Source organism: Anopheles nili, chromosome 2, assembly GCF_943737925.1.
Source record: "Anopheles nili chromosome 2, idAnoNiliSN_F5_01, whole genome shotgun sequence".
Lineage (NCBI taxonomy): Eukaryota > Metazoa > Arthropoda > Insecta > Diptera > Culicidae > Anopheles > Anopheles nili.
Genome location: NC_071291.1, coordinates 51,803,525 through 51,826,371, shown reverse-complemented (window position 1 = coordinate 51,826,371; position 22,847 = coordinate 51,803,525). Strand labels below are relative to the sequence as shown.

Here is a 22,847-nt window from a genome sequence, read left to right as displayed (position 1 = left end):
GGTTCGGCTTCACGCGTTGCGGTCCAACGGTTTTGGGTTTTTTTCCTTGTCTATTTCTCTCCATTTCCAGCGGCACGGCGCCAACCGCCTCGTCCGGGTGCCTTGCTGACGGTAACTACGATACGATCCACGAATGAATGATCTCTGGAAGCAAGCGAAAGAGTGTTAGTGAACTTCCGGTCGGACCTCTTCCGATAGGTTCGTTAACCTACTGTTCTGTCCCGGCGACAGATAGATCAGTATGTCCTGACCCGATGCTTGATCTGAAACGGAAGAAAAACCGGAATCGAAACGGACGGAGCCCATTGAAATAACCACCGGCAGTATGTGTAAGTTCGCACGGATCGTGTCGGATGAAGAATGATACTGCAAGCGTGCAAGCCCAAGCAACATTTCGTTAAGACACAGAGCACAAATGGCATCACTAAATGTGACAATTAATCTGCAATAACACACGTTGTTTCGCAAGTTTTACACGCGGTTCAATGTCGGACCAGAGACAGAACAACTGCGGGCAGATTATGGTTATTAATGCAACATGGGTTTGTGGGTACAATCAAGCTAAAATTACTTAACGTACTTTTTCGGACGTGAAGCTGCAGCATATTGTTCTGTTAGCGAGGTTGGTAACGCATTGAAAAAAAAAACACACACACTCTTATATATACGCAATAAGCTTCTATTTAACATGAACATAGTTTATCGCGCTCTTAATATATCTTTAAAGTAGCGTCGCGTAACTCGCGTTATTATAAATACTCAGCGTACAGGTGACAACCGTTTCAACCACCATGTACAGCCACCTTCTTGGGTGGTTTGGGTCCGTTTTCCTTTGCCAGAAGGAAAAACGGGCACACAAAAAATCCCATTTAACGCAACCTTCGTTCCGGGATGAGGAGAACCGTTGAAGAGGGCGCCAAGAGCGTCAGAGTTCTCAAACGAACGCCGCCACCGAGTGCCAGAAATGTGCAGCATCAAAGCGCCAGACACCGCCGGTGTGGTTGCAACATGGCGTCTAGCACCAGACAGCAGAAGTACAAGACATGCTTCCCACATCGATTCGTCGCTCATCGCTAGATGCCGTACCCTTTCTCTGGGAGGAAGGTGCGAGCGCATTTAACGTCGTTTCGTCTCCGCGATAATCTATTTTTAATTGTGTCGTGCCTTGATAACGCACCTTTCCCGGTAGACCTCCAATCAGACGGAGAGGAGCTAGCCCCGATTGGCATGGGGCCGACGACATACACACAATCTGTGCGAATTCGGTCGCGGTGTTGCTGTTCGACTGTGGCTACAAGAGTTTGCAACTGCTTAACTGCTCATGCAATCGCCGAGGATTTGTCATATGTTCGTTAAATTATGGGCTATATTGTGAGGTCTAACAATGCTATAACATGATGGGTTTATAACGCAAAAAAGGTGTTATATGTATTTTGTTTTGTTTGCTTTGTATTAAGATCTTACAACCGATCTCTACGTGCTATTCGTACGATACTCTGCAACCCTAACTCATCGCTATTCCCTGATACGCGGTACGCTCTTCAGCGCAGACATGCAGCACAGCAGTTTGTCACAGTTCTTTATCCAATTTTTGTTTAATTAATTTATCACAACACCTGGTAAACGTTCGTTTTGATCCTTCACGGGTCGGGACTCGACCAAATAAAAAACAACGTTAGAATGCAGTCTCACCGTCAAGGTCCGGTTGCACACTCTAAGAAGTACAATTGAAACGTTAAATACACGGTAAAGAAATCACACGATCAGTGATTAATCACTCGAGAAAGCTAGCACACCACTAGCACTGGCGGCGATCATCAATCGAAAAGATCCAGGAAAAGGATCCAGCAGCATCCATCCTGGACCCGCAACTCACACAAACACACACACACTCACACACTACTAACGCATGCAACACACACAAATCAGCCTACCGTGGCCAAGGATAGCAAAAGGCTCGCGATCAAATCATGCAATTGCACAACGCTGTCCCAAAAGGTGGGCACAAAGGCTTGCGCTCGCATGTCGTATTGTTTACGCCACTAAACAACGAGTTGTCCCACTCAGCGCGTTTGCATGTGTTAGTAGAAAATAAAAGGATGTGGATCGTCAGATGCGAAGATACAGCTGAGCGGGCGTTTAGCATTCGATGGATGACTTCTGATACTGGGCATTTTGCAACGGCGGTGGATTGGGTTGCTGTGTTTGCTGCTGTACTTGTTGCTGTTGCTGCTGCTGCTGCTGCTGCTGTTGTTGCTGCTGCTCTTGTTGGGTGGCAAGCGGTTGTTGGTGCTGACCAGAAGGTTGCCCGTGACAAGGAACCGTTTGGAGCGGTCCCGAAGCCGAAGAAGCCTGCCCTGTTAGGGAAGCGAATGAAGGCGGTGGCATTTCGGCAACACCCGGATACGGTGGTGCCGTCGATGGTCCAGCAACCGAGGCTCCAACAACAGCAGCCGCGGCAGCAGCCGCAGCAGCAGCAGCTGCCACCCCCGTATCAACGGATAGATGCTGACGTTGCAGCAACGATCCAGCCGATCGGCCACCGCCATCGCATACATCCCGCGCCACCTGGAGGGTCGTGTTGGTGGCGGCCGCGGCAACTGTTCTACTACCGGAGCCTTTGGGCAGCGTGCAGACTTCGCACGCGGTCATTAGTTCGTGGTTTTGGAATGTACACAGACTGCAGGTCCAGGGTTGGTTGAGACCGGTAACGGAGGGCTGCAGTCGAATGGCCGCCGCCATCGAGTCCCCTCCGGTTCCACCGTTCGACGCAAACGATGACGTGGTCGAGCTGAGGGAGGGCGAAGACGTTGGAGTGTGCACCACCGGTGAAGCACCGCTTGTTCCGGCGGAAGGAACGCTGTTGAGTGGCGTGCCGGGAGTGACATTGCCCGAGCTGCCACCGGACGGAGACTGATTCGGTGCTCTAGGAGGTGGCGGTCTCGGTGGTCTCGGAGGACGATTCATAACCGCTCCGGGACTACATCCCACGGATGGCGGTAACAGTGGAGCTCCTGAAACGCAACAAACCCGTTGTTAGAACATATATGAGACACCTCTCTTTCACCGTACACTGCTACTTACCGCCCTCGATGCTCAGCGCACTCAACCCGTCCGTGATCGACGATCCGGTTGTGGTGGCCGCCTGCACACGAGCCTCCTCGTCATCGCACAAATCCACCTCCTTCTGCAACTGTTCGACTTCGGCCTCCAGCAGCAGGACCTCCCGGTCAACCAGTTCCGCGTCGATGTACTGTAGCGGTTGCTGCAGCACGAAGATCTCGCGGCAAATCGACTCGAACTGTGCTTGTTTGCGTTCTACCTCGAGGCTAAGGCGCTGCTTCTGCTCCAGCTGCTGCGAGACAGCCATCTCTGGAAACCGGCAGGATAAGGGAGAGAAAAAACGACGTCCGAAGTTAGCGAAGCCAGTGGCGTGATGCTAAAACGCAACAACTGCAGGAGGCAGAACCATCCGAGAGATGCTTCCTCACTGGGTGCTGCTTATCAATGTTTCGCTGGTACCTTCTAGCTGACGGTTCCCGAGCCAGCTAAGCTCGAAAGTTAAATGTGCCACTCCTGGCCTACCCTTCGTCGGCCATCCGCCAAGCTACCGGTGGTGAATTACCGGGCTTATCAGCAATCCAAGAAATGGGACCGGTTTTCTTTTCGATTGAGAAAAAAAACGAGTCACTCAGAGCGCCGAGAGTGACGTAACGCGCGCTTGTTACAAGCTTTTATGTGCAATTGATAAGGCTCATTCGACGAAATGACGAAATTCAACAATCTATACGGTAACATGCTACGTGTTAATCGTCGATCGTAATCGCAAACACGATCCACGGTCCTTTACCGAGTCGTTCCGTCTCAGTCTCAGGAAAAAAACCTCTCAATCGTGTGTACTTAGTGAGTCATAGTGAAGTACTTCCTTCTCGGAAGGACTGTTAAATCATACCACATGGTCAGGAACGAACAAGATCATAGCCACGTCCCATCGCCCTTCGTTTAATATAGATCCTTCTCCCCCCCACCCACACACACGCATGTTAGTTACCTGCAGCGACGAAGTTTTGGTAGCGCATTTCCTTAGTCAGTCCATCGTTCTCTAGCTGACGGGTGCCGGTGGTGATCCTGGATTGGTTTTCACCCTCAAACACTCCGCGCCACTGGGAAGGCTGCACCTGCGCCAGGTACGCCAAGGAACCAGGCAATGGTGATGAACATGCCAGTGGCAGTGGAAAACCCGACTGCATGTATGGCATCCGGCTCGGACCGGCCGGTGTTGCTGAGGTCTGGTACCAACCGCCTGCATGTCCTTCCGATTGGGATCCTCCAACCGGTTCCCGTTCCTGTTGCGGCTGTTCGTACCCTGGAACCTGGGTTCGCATGGCGCTGAATGAACCGTAACCATCGCGAAAGGTGACCTCCAGTTTCGACTGGATCCCAGACTGGGCGTTGAAGTTTTTCGCCGTGTACTTAAGCGGGCTAGCGTGGATATGGATGGGCGTACGCGGTCGACCATCCGTTGGCTGCCGAAGGGTTAAGTTGACGGAAGTTGAACTGCGGCCACTACCCGCATTACCACCAGCGGTTCCGCCAACACCCACTCCCGATGGTCCACCCGTTGGGCAACTTGTTCCTCCTTCACCGACAACGGCCGGAGGTCCTACGCCACTAAAGGTACTTGTGACTTGCGCTAGCTCACGCGAGTACGGCGGCTCCGGTTGAAGCGAGATCGTCGATGTATGGCGCTGGCCACCGATCATCGGACCGCTACCTTTCGGCGAAACGGTCACGACGTTTACATGCAGATTTAACGTTTCGCCGAGATCCGCACTGCTGGTAGCCGTCGTCGTTGTCGTTGTTGTGATCATAGATGTGGCCAGTGGTCCTGTACCCGGTACCGGACAGAGTGGTGCTGTCCGGTTTGGCCGCATCGGAGGCGCTGGGGCCGTAACGCCGAAATTGCTCACCACAGCCGTTGTCGGACGTACGCCTAACGTCGTAGGCCGCGCTACGGACGGACCGGACGGTCGACCATCTCCTGTAAGTCTACTATCACCGCTACTTCCGGCCAACGGCAGTCCTTGGACGGGATGGAACGGAGCGCCGTGTAATCTACTGCTATCCACACTACTCTCCCTGCTGCTGCTACTGCTGCTGTTACTGCTACTACTGTTGCTACCGTCCGACCGGCTTCCGGTGGTCGGTTTCCGGTGATCCCCACTGCGCCGTTTCAGGCTACCATTGTGGATCGATTGCGCCGGGTAGGTGGTTTGGGCGGGAGTCCCGAGGACGGCCTCCTCCAGCCTTCCGATGCACGCTGGACGATCATGGCAGTTTTGTGTCACCAGCTCCGACACAACCGTGTCCGGAACCGTCGGGTACTTTTGTTTCATCTCGTGGAACAGCTGCATAATGCTGATGTTCGAGCAGGCGCACGGTGCGCGCTGCTTCAGGATACTGTTGCTGTCGGACGTGTGGCCACCCGGGGTGCCTCCCGGTGTTGCTGCTGCTCCTGTTGCAGCTGCTGCGAAGGTGATCGAGCTGATCGCGGGTACTGCTGGCGCATCGTAATCGTGTTGGGTGTTGCTGCTTTGGCTTGTGCTGGGTGGTGTGGCGGATGCTTGCTTGAATGGATTAGTCGCCATACTCTGCCATCCTCGATGGGCTTATTAGTGCTGGAACGAAATGGATAGAATGATTCGATTACTATACGTTTTGTAGCAGGACGATGCGTGAGCAGAACCTTACAAAGTACAACCTTTATGTTGTCAGTTTCCGAACCCCTTATCTGTCAGTAATCGCAAACACGTTAACGACGCCTCTTGTCAATCAAACTTCGTATCAATTCCCTCTGCCTCACTTTAGTAAATAAATAAGCTGCATTTGGTTAGGTTTAGTCGAGTAAATCATACAATCGTTGCTTCTCGAAGTGGACGGTTGTATCCGGTGTATTTCACTATAAGGCATATGACTCTAGATAGTCGAGCCTATAAAGAAGTGGTCAACCTTTGAATATAGTAGAAGTGACTCTTTGGAGAATTCGAATTTAGAAGGCTACATCCCATTTCGCAAAGAAGAAGAAGAAGAAGAAGTCGAGTAAATCACATATGACTACAGATAGAAGTAGACTAGGGGTATTCTAATATTGAAGGCTACACCTCGCTTCTCAGATAGAAGAAGAAGTAGTCGAGAAAAGAATGAACCTAATTTAACACACGTCTTCCCATGCATTATTTTTAGTCACCAAGTCTTGCGAAAAAATTTATAAAAAAACCTTTAAACATCACATCAATAATAAACATCCGCCGATTGCATACCATATATCGTGGTTGGGCGCAACGACACAGAGAACGCACACAAAAAAAACCCTGGAAAGCAAATGCTCGCTTTCGATAAGAGATAAGGACCAGCTTGCATGAGCGGCGGCGCGTACGTACAAGAGGTGGCGATTGCGCCATCAAATGCCTGGTGGCATGTTTGTGCATAACGGAAGTGCAGCAGCGATAAGCACTCACTCACGTGCTCATGGTACATTTCTGGCACGCTTCAAACGGCCCTAATGGCAATGGGAGTCTTCGACGGAGGATTCGTGTTTTGAAGCAATTCTAACAAAAGTATAACGATCGATTCGATCTATTTTGCTATTTCACATAAAAAGCGGATGTACATACATACAGCACCATCTGTCATAACCAGTTCCATCTGCTCAATTCCACCCAGGGGAACCTTTTTTTTGTCAAGTCATGGACAATTCGGTTGTTTTCGTAGACCAACGTCCCTAATCAGACGCCATCTTCATCACGCGCAGACTGATACTGGTTTCAGGGGCTTTTTGGTGGGCTCATTTCCGCTGCAAAAAGATAGCGATGCCTGCGATAAGACCCAGCAAATGCCAGATGCCAACCAGACAGTAAAAATAGGCACATGAGCACCTTTACTATCTATCCCTGCCATCGCGTAGTGTGGGAAATCAAAGAAAAGTGAAACAAGCCTCATTCTGCACCTTGCCGCCTCCAATCTCACCCGTGTGTGCTGGACATTTATTTTTAAGACATCAGCCAACATCAACCCTAATCGTCAAGTGGAGAGTCTAAAAATATAGCAACCCGCTCTATCGGGTTCCATCGATCGCGTTGGAATGAACTCTTAGCCACAACACAATGTTACATGCCCTTACATGCGTTCCGGAGTTATCTTATCGAACACACCGTTTACGAACCCCGAAGCGTGCTTTTTCGGGGTTTGAAACCGAGAATTATTAAATGCTTTAAATTTAGAAACAGAGAAAAAAATCGCGGTTTTTAGAAGTCCATAAAAATGGCCCCTCAGTCACACTCTGCCACTCTCTGTGGCAGCTAAAGGTGGTGTAATATAGTTTTGATTGCTATATGTTAAACACCCCTCACTCGAGGGAGTGGCTATTAAAAATTTTCCCCGATCACAGATGACCCAGTTTGGGTTCAAGGTCGAACCCACCGCCCAGCTTCAGCATCCACCGGGCAACGTTCGCACGTAGCAAATCTGTCGAGCAGAGAAACCGCACAGTTCCCAACGCACATCGCCTAACAGACTAAAAGTCAAACCGGCGAGAAAGAATCCCACCGTCCCATAAATCCTGCCTGACCATGCGATCCCGTGCGATCATCTCCGTGCCCGTGGTATGACGACAGAACGCTCCCACCCAACCACCCACCAGCGAGAGAAGCATTTTCGCTACCGATCACCAGGCGCCTCCATCGTGCCTTCCGGAGGAATGCGCCTATTTTCTTATGTCTCAAGGGTGGAGAAGGGAATCGACGCCATATCAACGGCACAACAGCAGCATCTCAAATGGCCTCAAATATTCTCGTCACCCCCCGTAACCCCCAAAAGAAGGCGGAGGCACGAAGATAAGCGAAATTTCTTTAAAAATTCCACACCGGCTGGGGGTTGGCATGATAAGCCACGAAAGAGGGGGGTGAAATAAAATGGCCACTGTGTGAACACGCCGTCTCGCAAGGCATTCTGTTGCTCACGCAGTCTGGTGTGCAGTTTTATTTATAAAAAACAAAAGAAAGTCCCTCCCTCGCTGCGAGCGGTTAGAGGTCAAGCGGAAAGACCGGAAGTCAAGGGAGACGGGACGCACGATCGTACCTAAGGCAGGCCGACTGGTACCAGCTGGGCCGTGTAATAAAAACTGCAATCGCCATAAACATAATTCGCTACATTAAATCACACAACCCATCCCAACTGTCGCTGGCGATGCGACGCTAACGGTATATTTTATGCAGTGTATGCTATAAAATATCCTCTCTGTTTCACTCGCCGAAAAGACCACGCGTTTGGTCCACGGTGACAGAGAATCGATGGTCCGCGAACTCGCCATTATTGGCGTACTTTTTGTGCTAATTGTCTTCAAATGTCTATCTTCAATCCCAGTACATTCGACGACGTAACATACGCTAGCATAATGAAATTCTCTCTTTTTGATCAATCGCAATCTTATTATTACATCACTCAAAAAACAATGTCAAACTTTATCCCGAAAACATATTTGAAGGAATTGGAAAAAGAAATGTAAATATATCACAAAAATGGCCATCCACCATCGGCATTCAGTGCGTGCTCCATTTTCGACCAGCGCTCGGCTCTTTTCCGGCGAACGATGCGAAGGTCGCAGTGAAAAGTAGAAATTTACCATTAATAACACGCGAAAGGTTAGCGCGTGGGCCAAAAGTTCGTGGAACCAGCGAAAGGAGGTCATTTGTCGTGTTCGCGAGTTTGTGGAAGCACTCCACGGAAGTCGGGGTTTCGCGTCACGATCATTTCCACTGAAGAAACTTTGCTAGCTTGCTGCTTTCAAATGGTGTGGCATTAATAAAGCTGGACAGCGATGGGATGAGCGATATTATATATTTTTTAAATTACACATATGCTTTAAATCATAAGAAATTGAAGAGGAACCTGACAGAGCCCGGTTTTGTCAGTCAATTACTCTAACAAACATCGCTTCGTAGGTTCCTGATGGAAAACCTACAATAATTGAAACATGTCCAACGAATGAAGGGACTTTTTTCTTTCTATACTTTTCTGCCGTCCGTTGCGCGATGAAATCTCGATGACGACAGGACAGAACTAATCCTCCACGCATCACCGAATGATTCCCGCACGAAATGTGCCGCCCGAGAGCAATCGCTGACGAAGGGCTGAGCAGTCTGTTGCTCGCATACATTCTTGCTAAAACGAAGCAATGAAAAAAAAAGTTAAATCAAATAAACCCCAAACCAAGTGGCGGTTCCACGAGCCATTTAATTTGCGCAATTTAGCGGTCGAAGAAGCACCGCGACCATCAAGCTTAGGTGAACTGTCGGTGGCCGTCGTTTTTGGTGGGCATTTGCTCAGGAAATTTACATTTTCGAACAGCTGCTGCCGGAATCGTCCTGCCATCCTGCTACGAGGAAGGGGTGTTTACTACATCGTGATAGTGCCCGTATGCTGAAACAAGTTCATTACTTCGGTTTTCCCGCGACATGCGGCGGTGGTAGATGGTATGGAACAAAGCTTGATGCAAATGCGGTTTGCAAGATGAACGATTGCAACAATGTTGCAACCGGGACGGAAGGGGTTCTTGTTGTGGCTTAAGAATATCGTGTGTAAGGTAATGAAGACACAACATTCCGCACACCTTATACTGCAACCTTGAACTTCACCGCGTGAAGACTTTGGTAGAGGTCAAGCCAAGATTTACCTTTAGAATTGGGTAGTGTTATTGAAATGTACAATAACATCATTTTTTTAAACAAATAGCACATAGAACTAGTCAATAAAATAAGCTACATAAATAAGGAAAGCAATGTTGTATTATTTATCAAAAAATGTTTAAAAGAACAGGCGCAGAAAAATACCTGGTTCTTTACAAAAAAAACGAATGAAACGAGCGCTCCAGCTGCTGCACCTTAATGACTCTGATAAGACCCTTTCGGGTGCGCAATTAACGCGCAAAAAATATTGCACTGCAGCAGTAGCAGCTGTTACCGTTTGCCATCTTGACTCGCACCTACGCATCCATCCGAAGCGACTCCAAGATTCATTATCAACCTGTTTCGGCGGTCACACCAGAATAAATAACACCAAATGGTAGTGCTTCTCGTATGCCCGTGACGATGAAAATAAGCTCAATTCATCGGAGCGTTGGAACTGCGCGAACTCCAGCCTAAATCATCCAACGACGTGACATGTTTTGGAAACACATCTAAAGTCCAAACTCTGCTTGAAATAAAAAAAAACTCCAACGACCAGCTGCTAAGCGCGTCGATTAGGCAATCTAAACAAGCGCGTTGGAACAGTGGAATGTTACGCACTTAGCTGACGAAGCAAAAAAAAAGGAAACATCAGCAGCAAATCCTTAATGCCACACACCTCGTGCATCGTTATATTATATATTGGCTCAGCAAGCCGGGTGTAAATGTTGTTTTGCCTCATTTCATCATCAACGAAATTAAAGGTACGCATCATGAACTATTTACGGAACGCTGTTTTCCGCGCCTTTTTCCCACGGAAATGCCGGGGAAATTCATGCGATTTTTCTCTACTTCAGTCTCACCCACCGTGCGTCGTGCGTGCCACCGGTTTTTTGGCCATCAGTTTGGGCCCACTGTGTGCCGTGTTTTTACCTTTCGCAACCACCAATTGCCATGTTTCACGCCGTCGATCCCTGCAGGGACGTCATCGAGAGAAAAATATCTCCCACGGATCGGGAGGGAAAACTGAAACGTCCGACCCGCCCGTGGATAAATCCAAAAATAAGCCTCCATGGGTAGTTTCGCGAATTATTACAATCGAAGCGCTTTCTTCGAATTGACGCATCCGACGAAGTGGATGCAAGTTTGCAGTGGATGGATGAAGAAAAGCAATTTTGTTATAGAGCCTTTAAAAATCCTGTCGCTGGCTGATCGATGTCGATCGCGTGACACAATAGGGAAAACCAATAATCAATCGAACGATCAGAACACAATCAGAATATGAATTCCAACACTCACATACGTATGCGTGTGGTTTTTCGGCGTGTGAATTGTTCGTTTTGCTCTTTTCCAACTTTTCTTCCGCCGTACATCTCCCATGATGGAGCCGCCTGGTAGTTATTGATGACGCAAAAACACGCCGCCCACTCTTTGCTCTTCTCCCTCCCCCCTCCTCTCCGGCACTATCCGTTCTTCCGTCGCCGTCTCAGTCGCCTCATTTCGGTTCCTATCGCAACCATTTTCCCAATTTTTTTTTCGCTATCTTTTTCTTTTCACTCTCTCTCTCTCTATCTCTCATTTTTTCTCTCTTAGAAGGGGGCGACAGATCGACAATCCAAAAACAGAGTGACACCCACTCGTTTTGTTCCGAGACGTCCTCCCGCCCTTCCGCTAAGCGGGCATTCCCTCCTCCCCCACCCCCGTCACATAGGTTTGGTTTACTTTTCACTGCCAAAATCACCCACCAACACCACCTCCCCCCACCCCCTTCTCCTCTTCTCCATCAGGCAACGAGTTGCGGAAACTACAACAACAAAAAACCAAACAAACCCAGAACGAAGCGACGACGGAACCAGAGAACGTCGGAAACGGCTGAGGAGAAGAGGCGCGTGAGTTTTCTCCGCATGGGTGTGGAATTTTCTAAATAAAGAAGACAGGTTCTCACCTTAAAATAAGCCGAACGGAAAAGCACCACCACCATGGCCGCGGCACCAAGAAGAAGGGGGTAGCACAAGGGAGGCACGTTGTGCCGGAGGCTGCCAGTTCCACCACCTGTTGTTTCGCCACCCCAGTTTCCTCCCAGTTTACGAGGAGGAAACCCCACTTTTCTTGCCGATGTTCGATTTCTCGTCCTCGGAGCCACGGGAGAATGATTGAGAGAGAGAGAGAGAGAGAGAGAAGGAGAGAGAGAGAGAGCGTGCGGGCGCAAGAGGGAAGAAAATAATATGCGGGCGTTTTTCCAGCCGAAACACACGAAATAGCGATTATCCAAGGCCGCGCGCGTCCGTACGCATGGAACTGGAGATGAAGGGGGTGGGAATGGGAAAAACAACCCTCCCCCCCTCCCCTTCCTCCCTTCGATCGACAAGGCAGGATTAAGGCGAACGGCAATAGGGGAGGTACATCAGCGCAACCCTTGGCAGAGAAATTTAGGGAAATGGAATGGAACATTTTTCACACGCAAGCACTCGTTTTTTTTGCTCTATTTTTCTTTCTTTCCCTCCCTCTCCCTCTCTCTCCCTCTCTCTCTCTCTCTCTTTCTCTCTCTTTCTCTCTCTCGCCACATCGGGGTAAATGATCGAGAAGAGACAAACTGATCCGGCATCGGGTCAAGCGACAGCCGCGAGGATCGCTTTTTTTAATTCCAAGCTTCATTTATTGAAAACTCAATTAAACCAATTTACGTCAGATAAAAGCGGGCGCGTGTACAGTTTTTCCCACCCTTGCGACATGACACGGACCCGGGTGGGTGGCGTGGGCGGAAAAGCGAAGATGAGATTTTTGCATTTCCTGCACTTTTCCACGGCCAGTCCGCAGGAGGCGAACATTTTTATTCAATTAAAGGCAAAGAATGCGCAACAGCTTCGCCCACGCTGGTTCCCGCCGCAGGGAAAAATTCTGCGCATTTCGCAAAACAGTGCGCTTGATTTATGGAATGCCATTTGTTGCGCCACCGGTCTGTCGCAGAAACGTATCGAAGTTACGCAACCGGGCAGCAGGAATGGCTAACGGTCGTTTTTTTGGGATTTATTTTTTTTTTCGCAATAAATGAACGAACCGTGTATCGATAAAATTTATTTTTAAACAGATCTTCCGTTGTCTATTTTGTTATTAGCGTGTCTATTTTGTTAAAAGCGGAAAAATCATTAGCAGAATAGACGTAATGCTCGTAACTACCGTTCACTGACAATAACTCAATTCCATCCACGGGAACGAGCCAAAACCCGCGAAATGTGCCAAATTGCTGATTAAACTGCCCACGGATCGGTGAATCTGGCCATCGTTTGGCGGAAAATGGCTCGGAACGTAGGTTGGCTTAGAAATGGAAACTTCGCTAACACACACACACGCGCGCCAGCTCCTGCAGGAAAAAAAATCTCACCTAAGGAACGATCTTCCAACGCTCCGTAGAAGGCATATTTAATGGACTCCCGCGAGTTCTCTCTATCTGTCTCTCTCTATCTCTCGGACCACTGCCATTGAACCTCGATCGTCCATAACGATAGTCCAATTTTCCACAACATCAGCGCGGCCATTTCGCGGCTCGTGAAACCCGTACAAGTTCGCCAAATTTTCCCCCACATCGTAGTTATTCCGCTCCGGCCGCTTCCATTGCCCAGAAGGAAAAAAAACGTAAGCGCGTTCGATAAAATATGCCCATTTCGATCCTCTCTTTGCTCATCCTCGCGATCCTTTGCGCTATTTTGCGCCCCATCGCTACCCACCCCCTTCTAATGGTGGTGGGTGGAATTTTATTTATAAACAGAAACCACCCCCTGAAACACCCCTCTGCCGCTTGACTGCATCTCACCCCAGCGCCGGTTGCGGTTCATTCATGAAAAATTCTATGCCAAAAGCGAACACCCCACACCACGGTCGGCAGGAGCTCTCGCTTCCCGCTCGCTTGGCCAATCGTAATGATACCAGGACGCATTAACTATCCCACGAGTTCATCGTTATCCGTCCCCCAAACCCCCCTTTAACCCTTGACGGGGGTAAAAAGGAAGGTGTACTTAAATTTTGATGAAATTACGCCAACAAACCACAGACACACACACACCCATTGTGCCTGTGGGGGTAGAAGAGGTGATCGGGATGGGGTAAGTAATTTTGCGAGTGAAGAAAACCGAGACGGAATGACTACCGGGGTAACGCCAGCGTGCGGTTTGCACTCCCACACACACACATGCATACACACAAAAAGAAAAATCGCCTAGTGACGCTCGAGTAACGTGTGGTGAAGATCGAGTAAACAGATACTAAGCGCTCCCATCCTCACTAGCGACTATTAGTGATGCCAACACCAACACCAAGAAGAGATTTGGGAGACGAGAAAGCGAATAACGTCAGCATTGGGAACAACAATTCATTCCATCACACCCACTGCTATTTTTTTCTTTTTTCCCTACATTCTTTTTATCTCTCTCACACCCTCTCTCTCTCTCTCTCTCTCTGTTTTAGTAGCTCGAGCAACGAACGACGTGGAATGTACCGTAACGCATGCTAACGCATCGCATAGTATACTATAACGCGCTACTGTCAGTCGCGCAGTAGGCACTTTACGGCTTGAGGCAATGTCAAATAACACACAAACATGCACGATCACATGTCAAATAGCAGACAAACAAATGTATTTGCGATGAATTGTAGATCGCCTCTAGCTGAGTTGTAACTCAGACCGTTTCGCTAAAACAACCCGACTTGATGTCGTTCTAAACAAGAACAAGCTAAAACGTAGATATACAATATTCCAACCTTACTTAACTGCATCCCTCCCACGAAAGACCGCCTGCCGGCCATCGCAACACAAGCTTGTTGCTCATTGCACGCAAAGATTGGACCATTAATTATCAGCTGCAAGCGAGAGAGAGAGAGAGGCGAATGGCGGGAGAAACCCACCAGCAGGGATTAACTCGTCACGCGGCCATGATTGGGAAGTGGGAAGCGATTTAGCCGCACTGAAAGTCGCCCCAAACCGCAACGAGAATCGGTGCCGGTGGGCGATGGAAATTGCTAATTACAAATATCCGGACGGCCTTGTCTTTGTCGCACGGTTAATCCAAAGTTACGGCTGCCAGCGGCATAGTCCGCTTAGCTGGCTTGGTAAACGATGGAAGGGCAAACGTCTAGACAGTAGCCAATCACGGACGCAGTACGATGGAGAAATTACGCCCTTACACATTAGCGTGATAGGGATTGAATTGCAGCGGTTTCGCTGGTTTAATTTAGCTCTCACACTGTGGTGTCTAACAACACCGCTTATGCGTTACTTTTATACTATTTTGTGGGTATCCCCGTGGTTTAATATTTGCACATACTCCAAACGAGTTGCTGGTGTCTTATTTGCTTTGCATTCTTGACCGAGAGAGGACGAAAGACGACAAACCGAACCGTTTATCGCGAGATTGTGCAGCATCATACACGAAAAGTACTCCTCTGCAGCACTCCCACACGGCTCGAAACAACACAGTTGCAAATACCGCACGATGGTTGGTGCGTCTGGCACGGATCTGGGCGCGAAGGATTTTGGCGTGATGCTGTAATTAAGAGATCACCGGGCCGGTCTTCGCAAGTGCACCGTGCGTTGGGTGGTTTCGACGACGTCGTGCCACCCACCCGGTGCAACGTACATTCGGGAAGTGCATTTTCCGCGGGGCGTTGGTCGAGGGATTGCACCGACTGGGGGGTGGTGTAATTTGGCAGCCTAAAAGAAAATGGCCCAACAAACTTTTCGATGAGAGAAAGAGATAGAAACATTGAAAACGAGCGATCGAGGTAGACAGAGACATGGGACAGCAATATAAGCTATCGTATAGCAAACATTTTGTTAACGTTGAAAGCTAACCAAAAATCATATGAAGAATGATTCCCTCGGAAAAAAAACCCACCCATAAAATTCGAAAGCAGATGAATCAGAAGCATCACCACGCTGTGTTCCCATTATGTCCTCATCATCAACTTCGTTGACGAAAGACATAATCAGCACATAATATTACCACCGTTTCTAGTCACGCTTCGTCATCACCGTCGGATTAACCATTCCAAATCCACAACTGATGCAACGCCCCCTTTTCCGGAACCGACTGGTCAATCATTTTGGTCATCTTTCACGGGATTTTTGTTTCTGATTTTGGCAACCAAGCCAGCGGTCACGATTATTCACTTGCGCAGCGTAATTAGGTCCGATGAGCAAGCGCGAATGGTGGATGTTGTTTTTTTATCTTTGCGATCGAGCGGCAATGGTCGGGGAACTATTTTAAATCACACTCCAAACGAGTGGGAGGATATTCAGGGATGGATAGGAAAAGAATCCATCTGCTCGCGACCACACCGTGATGGATCAGTGAGTGACAAGGTGTGACCTCCGACCGGGCTGCATCAAAACGGGTTCCAAGAGCCGTTCATGAGTCAGGTCCATGGTGAAGGGGAGTGATGCCAAGAAGAATCCCACCCCTTTTTTATCCTTTTGAGAGAATGAGGAAAAAATGCACACACACCCAAACCTGCTCCAATCGAAGGTGGCTTTGGAAGATTATCTAACGTCTTGTGGGCTAAAGAAGCAGCAATCATGACGAAGCGAAAACGTTCAATGTCGACTTCGAAGATAAAGAAAAACGATTTTTTCAGCCGAAAAGAAGCACGGTCTTTATTGACAGGGGTTATAGAAGATAAACAAGGTTTTGATCCCGTCAGAACTCCGAAATAGACAAGTTGGCAAATGCTTCTGCGCTCTTAAAATTCACCACTTGGAATTTGCTTCCCAACCAAAGCAATTCAGGTATTTGAAACGCTTTCCGTCGAAACCTTATCGCTTCCTTAGTGAATCTTGAAGGATGTACAACCCTCTCATCTAACTGACCCATTCTTTGGCCGTCGTCTGTTTGACCTCGAGCCACAACCACGAACCAGAAATCGATAGCAAAACAATACAACGTGAAGGTTTTAAAACACCGCACTTGAACCCCGATCAGGGCATGGAACGCGCAACAATGTGACGTTCGAGAGGATGTGAGGTGCAAATAACAAACGACAAACAGTCGTGGCTTGTCCCAAGTCACCCTTCGGGAGGGGTGTTTTTTTTGTTTGTGTGTGCGTGCAACCACCCCCATTGTATGTCGTATGGCTATTACGTACGATAACGTGCTTTCCAGTCAACCCCCGCAGGTTGATTTTTGGAGAAGGGAAACGTTGGTAGCTTCCCCATGCGCAACAATTGTCAACGTACGCGAGTCAACAGCGCTGTTTTGCGTGATAGGCACAAAGAAAAAGTGTCGTAAACAACCGCACATTTGTATATTGTGAAGAGTGTTTGAATGTGTGTAGCACAATGGATTCGATGTGGGAAGGAATAACTCGCATGTTCAATTCAACCACAGGATTCCCCTCAAAGAAATGATACACAATTGCGGAGATATAATAAAGAACATAGGCTTGATGGATCTAACGGATATTGTAAATTAAACTAAATAGCACCTTAAATAACAGTCAGCATTAAAATTGCACAAAACATAGCTTTCCAACAAGTAATCCTGTGTATTTTGGCATTACAAATCGATTAGAAAACGTAAATGATTTTGCAATAACCGATGAGACGATGATACCAAAAATTTAGGATAAAGCGTGCTCATCTCCTATTCCCTAATTTGCAGGCAAAAATTGTTTTGAAACATTACTGCTGCGCCGAGAAAGTGATAGAGGGACGCTTCAAAAAGCAAAGAAAACGTTGATGTAACGATAAAAAGTCCACAACAAATAAAACGCGAGTGAGAACGTGAACAAATGTTACTTCTGGCGTACACGCCTTCCCCCGCAACACGCGTAAGACCGGGGAGGAAAATCGTGACGAGTTTTCCCGGCACTTTAAGCGATCTTGAGGATGCAGGAGGACGGTATGGGCGAAAAGGCCGATACGGAAAAAAATGTTCCATCATCGGATAAAATTAAAACGCAACCCAAGAAAAACCCGTGGTCAGGCTGTTGTTTTTCCTGCCTTTGTTTCCGCTTTTCCATCATTCGCACTCACTCTCTATCTCTTTCTGTGTCGTTCTCACATGCTCTTTTTGTGATGCCGTGGCCCAGTGGCCATCGTGAGAGGCATATTCCACGAACGGCAACCAATCGCAACAGAAAAACAACCAAAACAGGTGATCGCTATGCATTCCATTTGTTTCGAGGTTTCAAAACGTATACGTTTCATTTATCAACGCACACACGCGCAACTAATGCTTCTGTACTTACTTATCAAAAGTTGCAGCTGACCTGAGGGTAAACGGTCGTCCGAGGGTGCTCCTTTTTGCCAACGAACGAGCGGATGATGGACGGATTGAGAAGCTTTTTTGACCTGCAGCCGGGATTTTACTTTTTCGATTTTCTTTCAGCTAACCGTACGACTTTGCACCGATAATCTCTTTCTCATTCACTCTTTTTCTCTCTTTATCAGCGAGCCGATATCGGACCGTTGGCTGGAAGTATCGTTATCACTTCCTTCCTGCGCTCGAACGAATCTCGCATCCGGATCGTTTATCAATGCGCGGTTTTACTTCATTGCACACACGCACATACACACACACAGTTGCGTAACGAAACGCGTTTTTTATTCTTCTTTTCACTTTCTTTTTAAGCCACCTTCAGGCTTGAGATGCACACAATAATTACAGCTACCGTAAATAAAGCCACACTTGCACAGCCTGCACACCGTCGAGTAGGGATTGCATCAGCTGTCACGCAGGATACAACACGCGCAATACACACATCCACTAAAGGAAAAACAATACAAAAATCGTCAACGTGGCGCTTTCCACGTTGGCACACCGTTTTCGCAAACGGAAATCACCTTTACCAGCACAGGAAAAAAATAGCTGGAAAAACGAAATTCAAATTCACTTACACGCAAGAAAAATACACGCACTATCGTTTGCGCAAACCGCGAGTGAAATTTTCAAATCCTTCCGTACCCTTGCGTTGGTTTTCACTGCGGAGCCCGCACACCGGCTCAGAACACACACTTGCTCACATCCAAAGCCAATAATAGAGTGGGCAGGAGTTCGGGAAAGGTTTCGGGGGCGTGCGTGCACCAACACGTTATCTACGGGCGCGATAATTAGACAGACAAAACAAGCACACAAACTACGCATTGAAAAAAAAACTAGATCAAAAAAAACTAGAACAGGGATGAAATTAAGGTTGAAATATTTACTACTACGTGATTCGCACTAGAGGGATTTCGATTTTATGAGAAGTAAAAACAGCAAGTGGAGATTTTATTGACTCTTAACTTATGATCTGAATGCTTTCTATTTCTTTAAACGAAAGGAATATGTCCTTCTACGATCTTGGAACACAAGCAGAGCTATAACCTTTCGACTTTCAACTGATAAAGTTTTTTAACCCGTTAACGCAGACTGGATCGTGTGAACTGATCGCTTCCAACTTGATTCATCTGATAGCCCAACTGTCAACAGCACTACTAAGGCTTCCGCAAACGGTGACGAGATCGGGACGAAATGTCAACCCCACGATCGTACACAAATGGGTATCGAAAGGACTCGTTTAGGCCAACCTAGTGATGCTACTAAATTCTCAGAAAAGGCACCCACGATCAACCTTGCTCAGGAAGGTGTTGTGCCAATGGTGGCCTCAACGTGTACTAAATAACGATGGATTTGCGAAAACTGGCCTTTGCCCACTTTAGCGCGCTGGTTGCAACATTTGACGGGATGTCCCAATATCGGGTTTTGTGAGAGATAAGATAAAGCTGTTATCTAGCACGGACTACACCGGGTGTAATCGGTACCAAATCGTTAACGGAATGCGTGGAAGCTTAACGGTACTGGGTGTACGTTTTCGTGCGCGTGACAAACGCAGTGCGCTCGCGCATAGGTGTCACGCAGAGCAGGCACAGGCACACACGCACGCACCGACGGCAGTATTTATGTGTTTATTTTTTTGTTTTTGTCCATCTTCCAACCTGCTCGTTCGGACGCTCCCTTGACGCCATTGTGTCCGCACCCCACCAAGCTGAGGAATATGCGTATGCGTAAGATACACCACCTTGTTTTTGGTAGCAAGTGTCGTGCCGTTTCTGTGAGCAGACTCGCGCGTCGCGCTTCTTGCGTCAGTCATCACTAGCTTGCTCATGGGACCTATTTCTGTGAATGCGTTTTAAATCGGGTTTCTTCCTTGCACAGGTACTACGGCCCATGACACGCGCAGTAGGCGCCGCGTTCCAGTTGGAAATACTTGGAAATCCCACCCACCCGCGTACACACACGCTTCCGTCTCAGCTGATACACTTTCTCGCTTGCTCTCGTTTCCAACCTGTTGCAGGTTTGCCCCTCGCTCTCGTCTACACCGTGCGAGGTTTTCGTTCGAGCCGTCATGCACGCACGGACGCACGCACGCACGCACGAATCAGGCAGCCTTTTTCGACTGTTTTTCTTGCTCGGCAGCATACGCATATCACCTTCGCAAAAATCTGCTACCACCGAACAGAGACGAGGATCGCGAAGACAAACACAGGGAGGTCACTCGGCAGCAGCTTACCCCAACCCCTACGCACTGCGAGAGAGAGCACCGAACCGACGTGTCACCGTAAACGGAGGAAATGGGCTGAACTACGCCGATTTGAACTACCGTACGTATTCGCGCGAGGCGACGAGAAACACTCCGTCTGTCCTTTCGATGTGCGTGTAGATTCGGTAATTCGGTGGTTGCCACCTACGCGATCGATCGCGGATCTTCATTTTACCTTCTTGTTATGAGACGCACGGCTTCTCGCTCACTATACTGCGTCACCTTTTTGTGGCAGCTTCTGATTTTGCACTCGCGCACCACAGGCACACTGTCTCATTGCCTATATTTTGAAAAGTTTCTAAATTTCTAAATCGATCTTCAGACTACATTTTCGACAGCGCGAGATGTCTCGATCGAATGTCACAATTGTCTCGTTCAAGTGCGACTCAGTCGAGGCCGGATCATTTGCAACGCATTGACAGATCAGTTGCGCAAGGAGCAAACAAATATTAACATTTATGAGAACTCCCGTTTTTACAATAGTTCAAGAATATTGTGTATTATATTCGTAATCACATCAACTGTTTACTACATACATAATCTAATACTAGCTTTCTGAATATAAAATATATGAATAACATTCATTTATCAGCTCAGACAACCGTCAATCCAATATTGTGTACTATATTCGTAATCACATCAACTGTTTACTACATACATAATCTAATACTAGCTTTCTGAATATAAAATATATGAATAACATTCATTTATCAGCTCAGACAACCGTCAATCCAATATTGAATTTGACAGTCACAACATTGACAGACCTTTCTGCTGTAAAGTTTGGCTAAGTTTTGACAATTGCTATCAATATCAAACCAAACAAACAACTTTGGTGTAATCAAAATAAGCTTTTCCGCTTAATTACACTAATAATTTGTATTACACCTGTGACGAATAAGTATAAGTACTTAGCGATGAATAACTGTATTAAAGAAATTATCTCTCTATGTTCCTTAAAATCTCTGCTGCTGAATAGTGACTGCGTAAAAGAAAACAAACTGTATCACATTGTTCTTTCCAACGCCGTTGAACCGTTATTCAGCGATGAACTATTGACAAAAGAGAGTAAAACATGTTTAAAAAACTTAACTAAAATTGGTTTACTGTACGATACTGTGTACTGTCGACTGCACACGGGCCAATGGAACGAAGTTGAACAAACGGAAAGGGAAATGTTTACAATTCTATCCTACATTAGGGTGAGTAAACATGCCCCGTGTGTTTTTTAAAAGTTTAAAATGCAAACTGTATTTTTACAGATCTTGTACGCCTTAATTATTTGTGAAGCGTCTGAAGAGTCAATTAAAGATGGTATATATTTGGCAGATCTAGGGCTTATGCTTGGAGCTACTGTTACAACAAGGCACAACAATGTCGAAACGGATCTGCTTTCCACAACGGCTACGATACTAACCGAACAATTGTGTAAGTTTCAAATGCAACCTTAGAATGTGCACAAATTAACGGTTTTGTTTACTTCACATAGCTAAAACAAGCATCACACAACCTCCCCTGAAACGGATCAAGCTGGATAAACATATACACGAAGAGGGCAGCAACGATATTAACACGTTGCCCGTGTTAGAAAGTCCTTCTTTGGAATGTTTTGGGTAATGTGGGATGCATGCAGTTCTTGTATATTGTCAAAATTTTTATCGGTTAGTTTCGTTCTACTAGAATGCATTACTACGACAAGCAACAGCCTGCGCTGTTCAAAGGAATAATTGACGACTGGCCGGCAATGGAGCGATGGCATGATCCAAACTACTTGCTTTCTGTCGCAGGCGAGCGTACCGTTCCGATTGAACTCGGTTCGCAATACAGCAGTGACGATTGGTCGCAAAAGCTGATGAAATTTCGAGAGTTCGTTGAGCAAAACATCTGTGACAACCCGGGCACGTCTGCGACGATTGGTCACCCTGCTGCATATCTAGCGCAGCACGATTTGTTCGATCAAATTCCGGCCCTTCGACGCGACATAGTCGTGCCGGATTATATCGGCCGAACGGACATCTCTCCTCGCATCAAGGCATGGCTCGGTCCGGAAGGTACCATCTCGCCATTGCACACGGACCCGTGCCATAATCTTCTGTGTCAGGTAGGATGCACCGAACATATGCCACCATTCGGCTTGCGTAGACATTAAATATGCGTAATGCTATTAACCGCAATCGTACACGTGCACACACTCCCGCACGTGCGTTTTCCTTCGCGTGACAGGTTTTCGGCGCTAAAACCGTCATACTCGCTCGCCCGGAAGACACCGACAAGCTGTACCCGCACGATCACTTCGTACTGCACAACACGTCGCAAGTGGACGCCCGGCGGCCGGACTACGAAAAGTTTCCGCTGATGCGTGAGGTGTCGTTCCACCGGGTGACGCTGCGCCGGGGCGACGTGCTGTACATCCCGCCAAAGTGGTGGCACTACGTGGAGTCACTGTCACCGAGCTTTTCTGTTAGCTTTTGGTTTGAATGATTCATGCTGATTGGTGTTTGCTGCGGGCAGCAAACGTAAGCCGAAATAAACACTTATCAAATCAAAACCCGC

The 22,847-nt window shown here is 47.7% G+C and overlaps 2 protein-coding genes across 2 annotated transcripts; one reads left to right on the top strand and one right to left on the bottom strand.

Moving 5' to 3' along the window:
* Nucleotides 1-666: 666 nt before the first annotated feature.
* Nucleotides 667-18,036, bottom strand: LOC128722133 (uncharacterized). The gene is made up of 4 exons (XM_053815969.1): nucleotides 17,961-18,036; nucleotides 4,052-5,678; nucleotides 3,085-3,372; nucleotides 667-3,014 (listed from the first exon to the last, which is right to left on the bottom strand). Exons 2-4 carry the CDS (start codon nucleotides 5,646-5,648, stop codon nucleotides 2,140-2,142), a joined length of 2,760 nt encoding a protein of 919 aa, XP_053671944.1. The 5' UTR covers nucleotides 5,649-5,678; nucleotides 17,961-18,036; the 3' UTR covers nucleotides 667-2,139.
* LOC128725642 (bifunctional peptidase and arginyl-hydroxylase JMJD5) lies at nucleotides 13,017-22,775 on the top strand. The gene is made up of 6 exons (XM_053819405.1): nucleotides 13,017-13,028; nucleotides 21,197-21,496; nucleotides 21,557-21,722; nucleotides 21,784-21,907; nucleotides 21,975-22,395; nucleotides 22,518-22,775. Exons 1-6 carry the CDS (start codon nucleotides 13,017-13,019, stop codon nucleotides 22,773-22,775), a joined length of 1,281 nt encoding a protein of 426 aa, XP_053675380.1.
* Nucleotides 22,776-22,847: the final 72 nt, after the last annotated feature.

Bases quoted from the DNA above. Each gene is read 5' to 3' on its own strand.
- LOC128725642 (XM_053819405.1), top strand. The intron at 21,723-21,783 runs GTAAGTTTCAAA...TACTTCACATAG, and splicing joins GATACTAACCGAACAATTGT to CTAAAACAAGCATCACACAA. The intron at 22,396-22,517 runs GTAGGATGCACC...TTCGCGTGACAG, and splicing joins GCCATAATCTTCTGTGTCAG to GTTTTCGGCGCTAAAACCGT.
- LOC128722133 (XM_053815969.1), bottom strand. From the start codon at position 5,648: ATGGCGACTAATCCATTCAAGCAAGCATCCGCCACACCACCCAGCACA. The intron at 3,373-4,051 runs GTAACTAACATG...GCCGGTTTCCAG, and splicing joins CCAAAACTTCGTCGCTGCAG to AGATGGCTGTCTCGCAGCAG. The intron at 3,015-3,084 runs GTAAGTAGCAGT...GTTGCGTTTCAG, and splicing joins TGCGCTGAGCATCGAGGGCG to GAGCTCCACTGTTACCGCCA.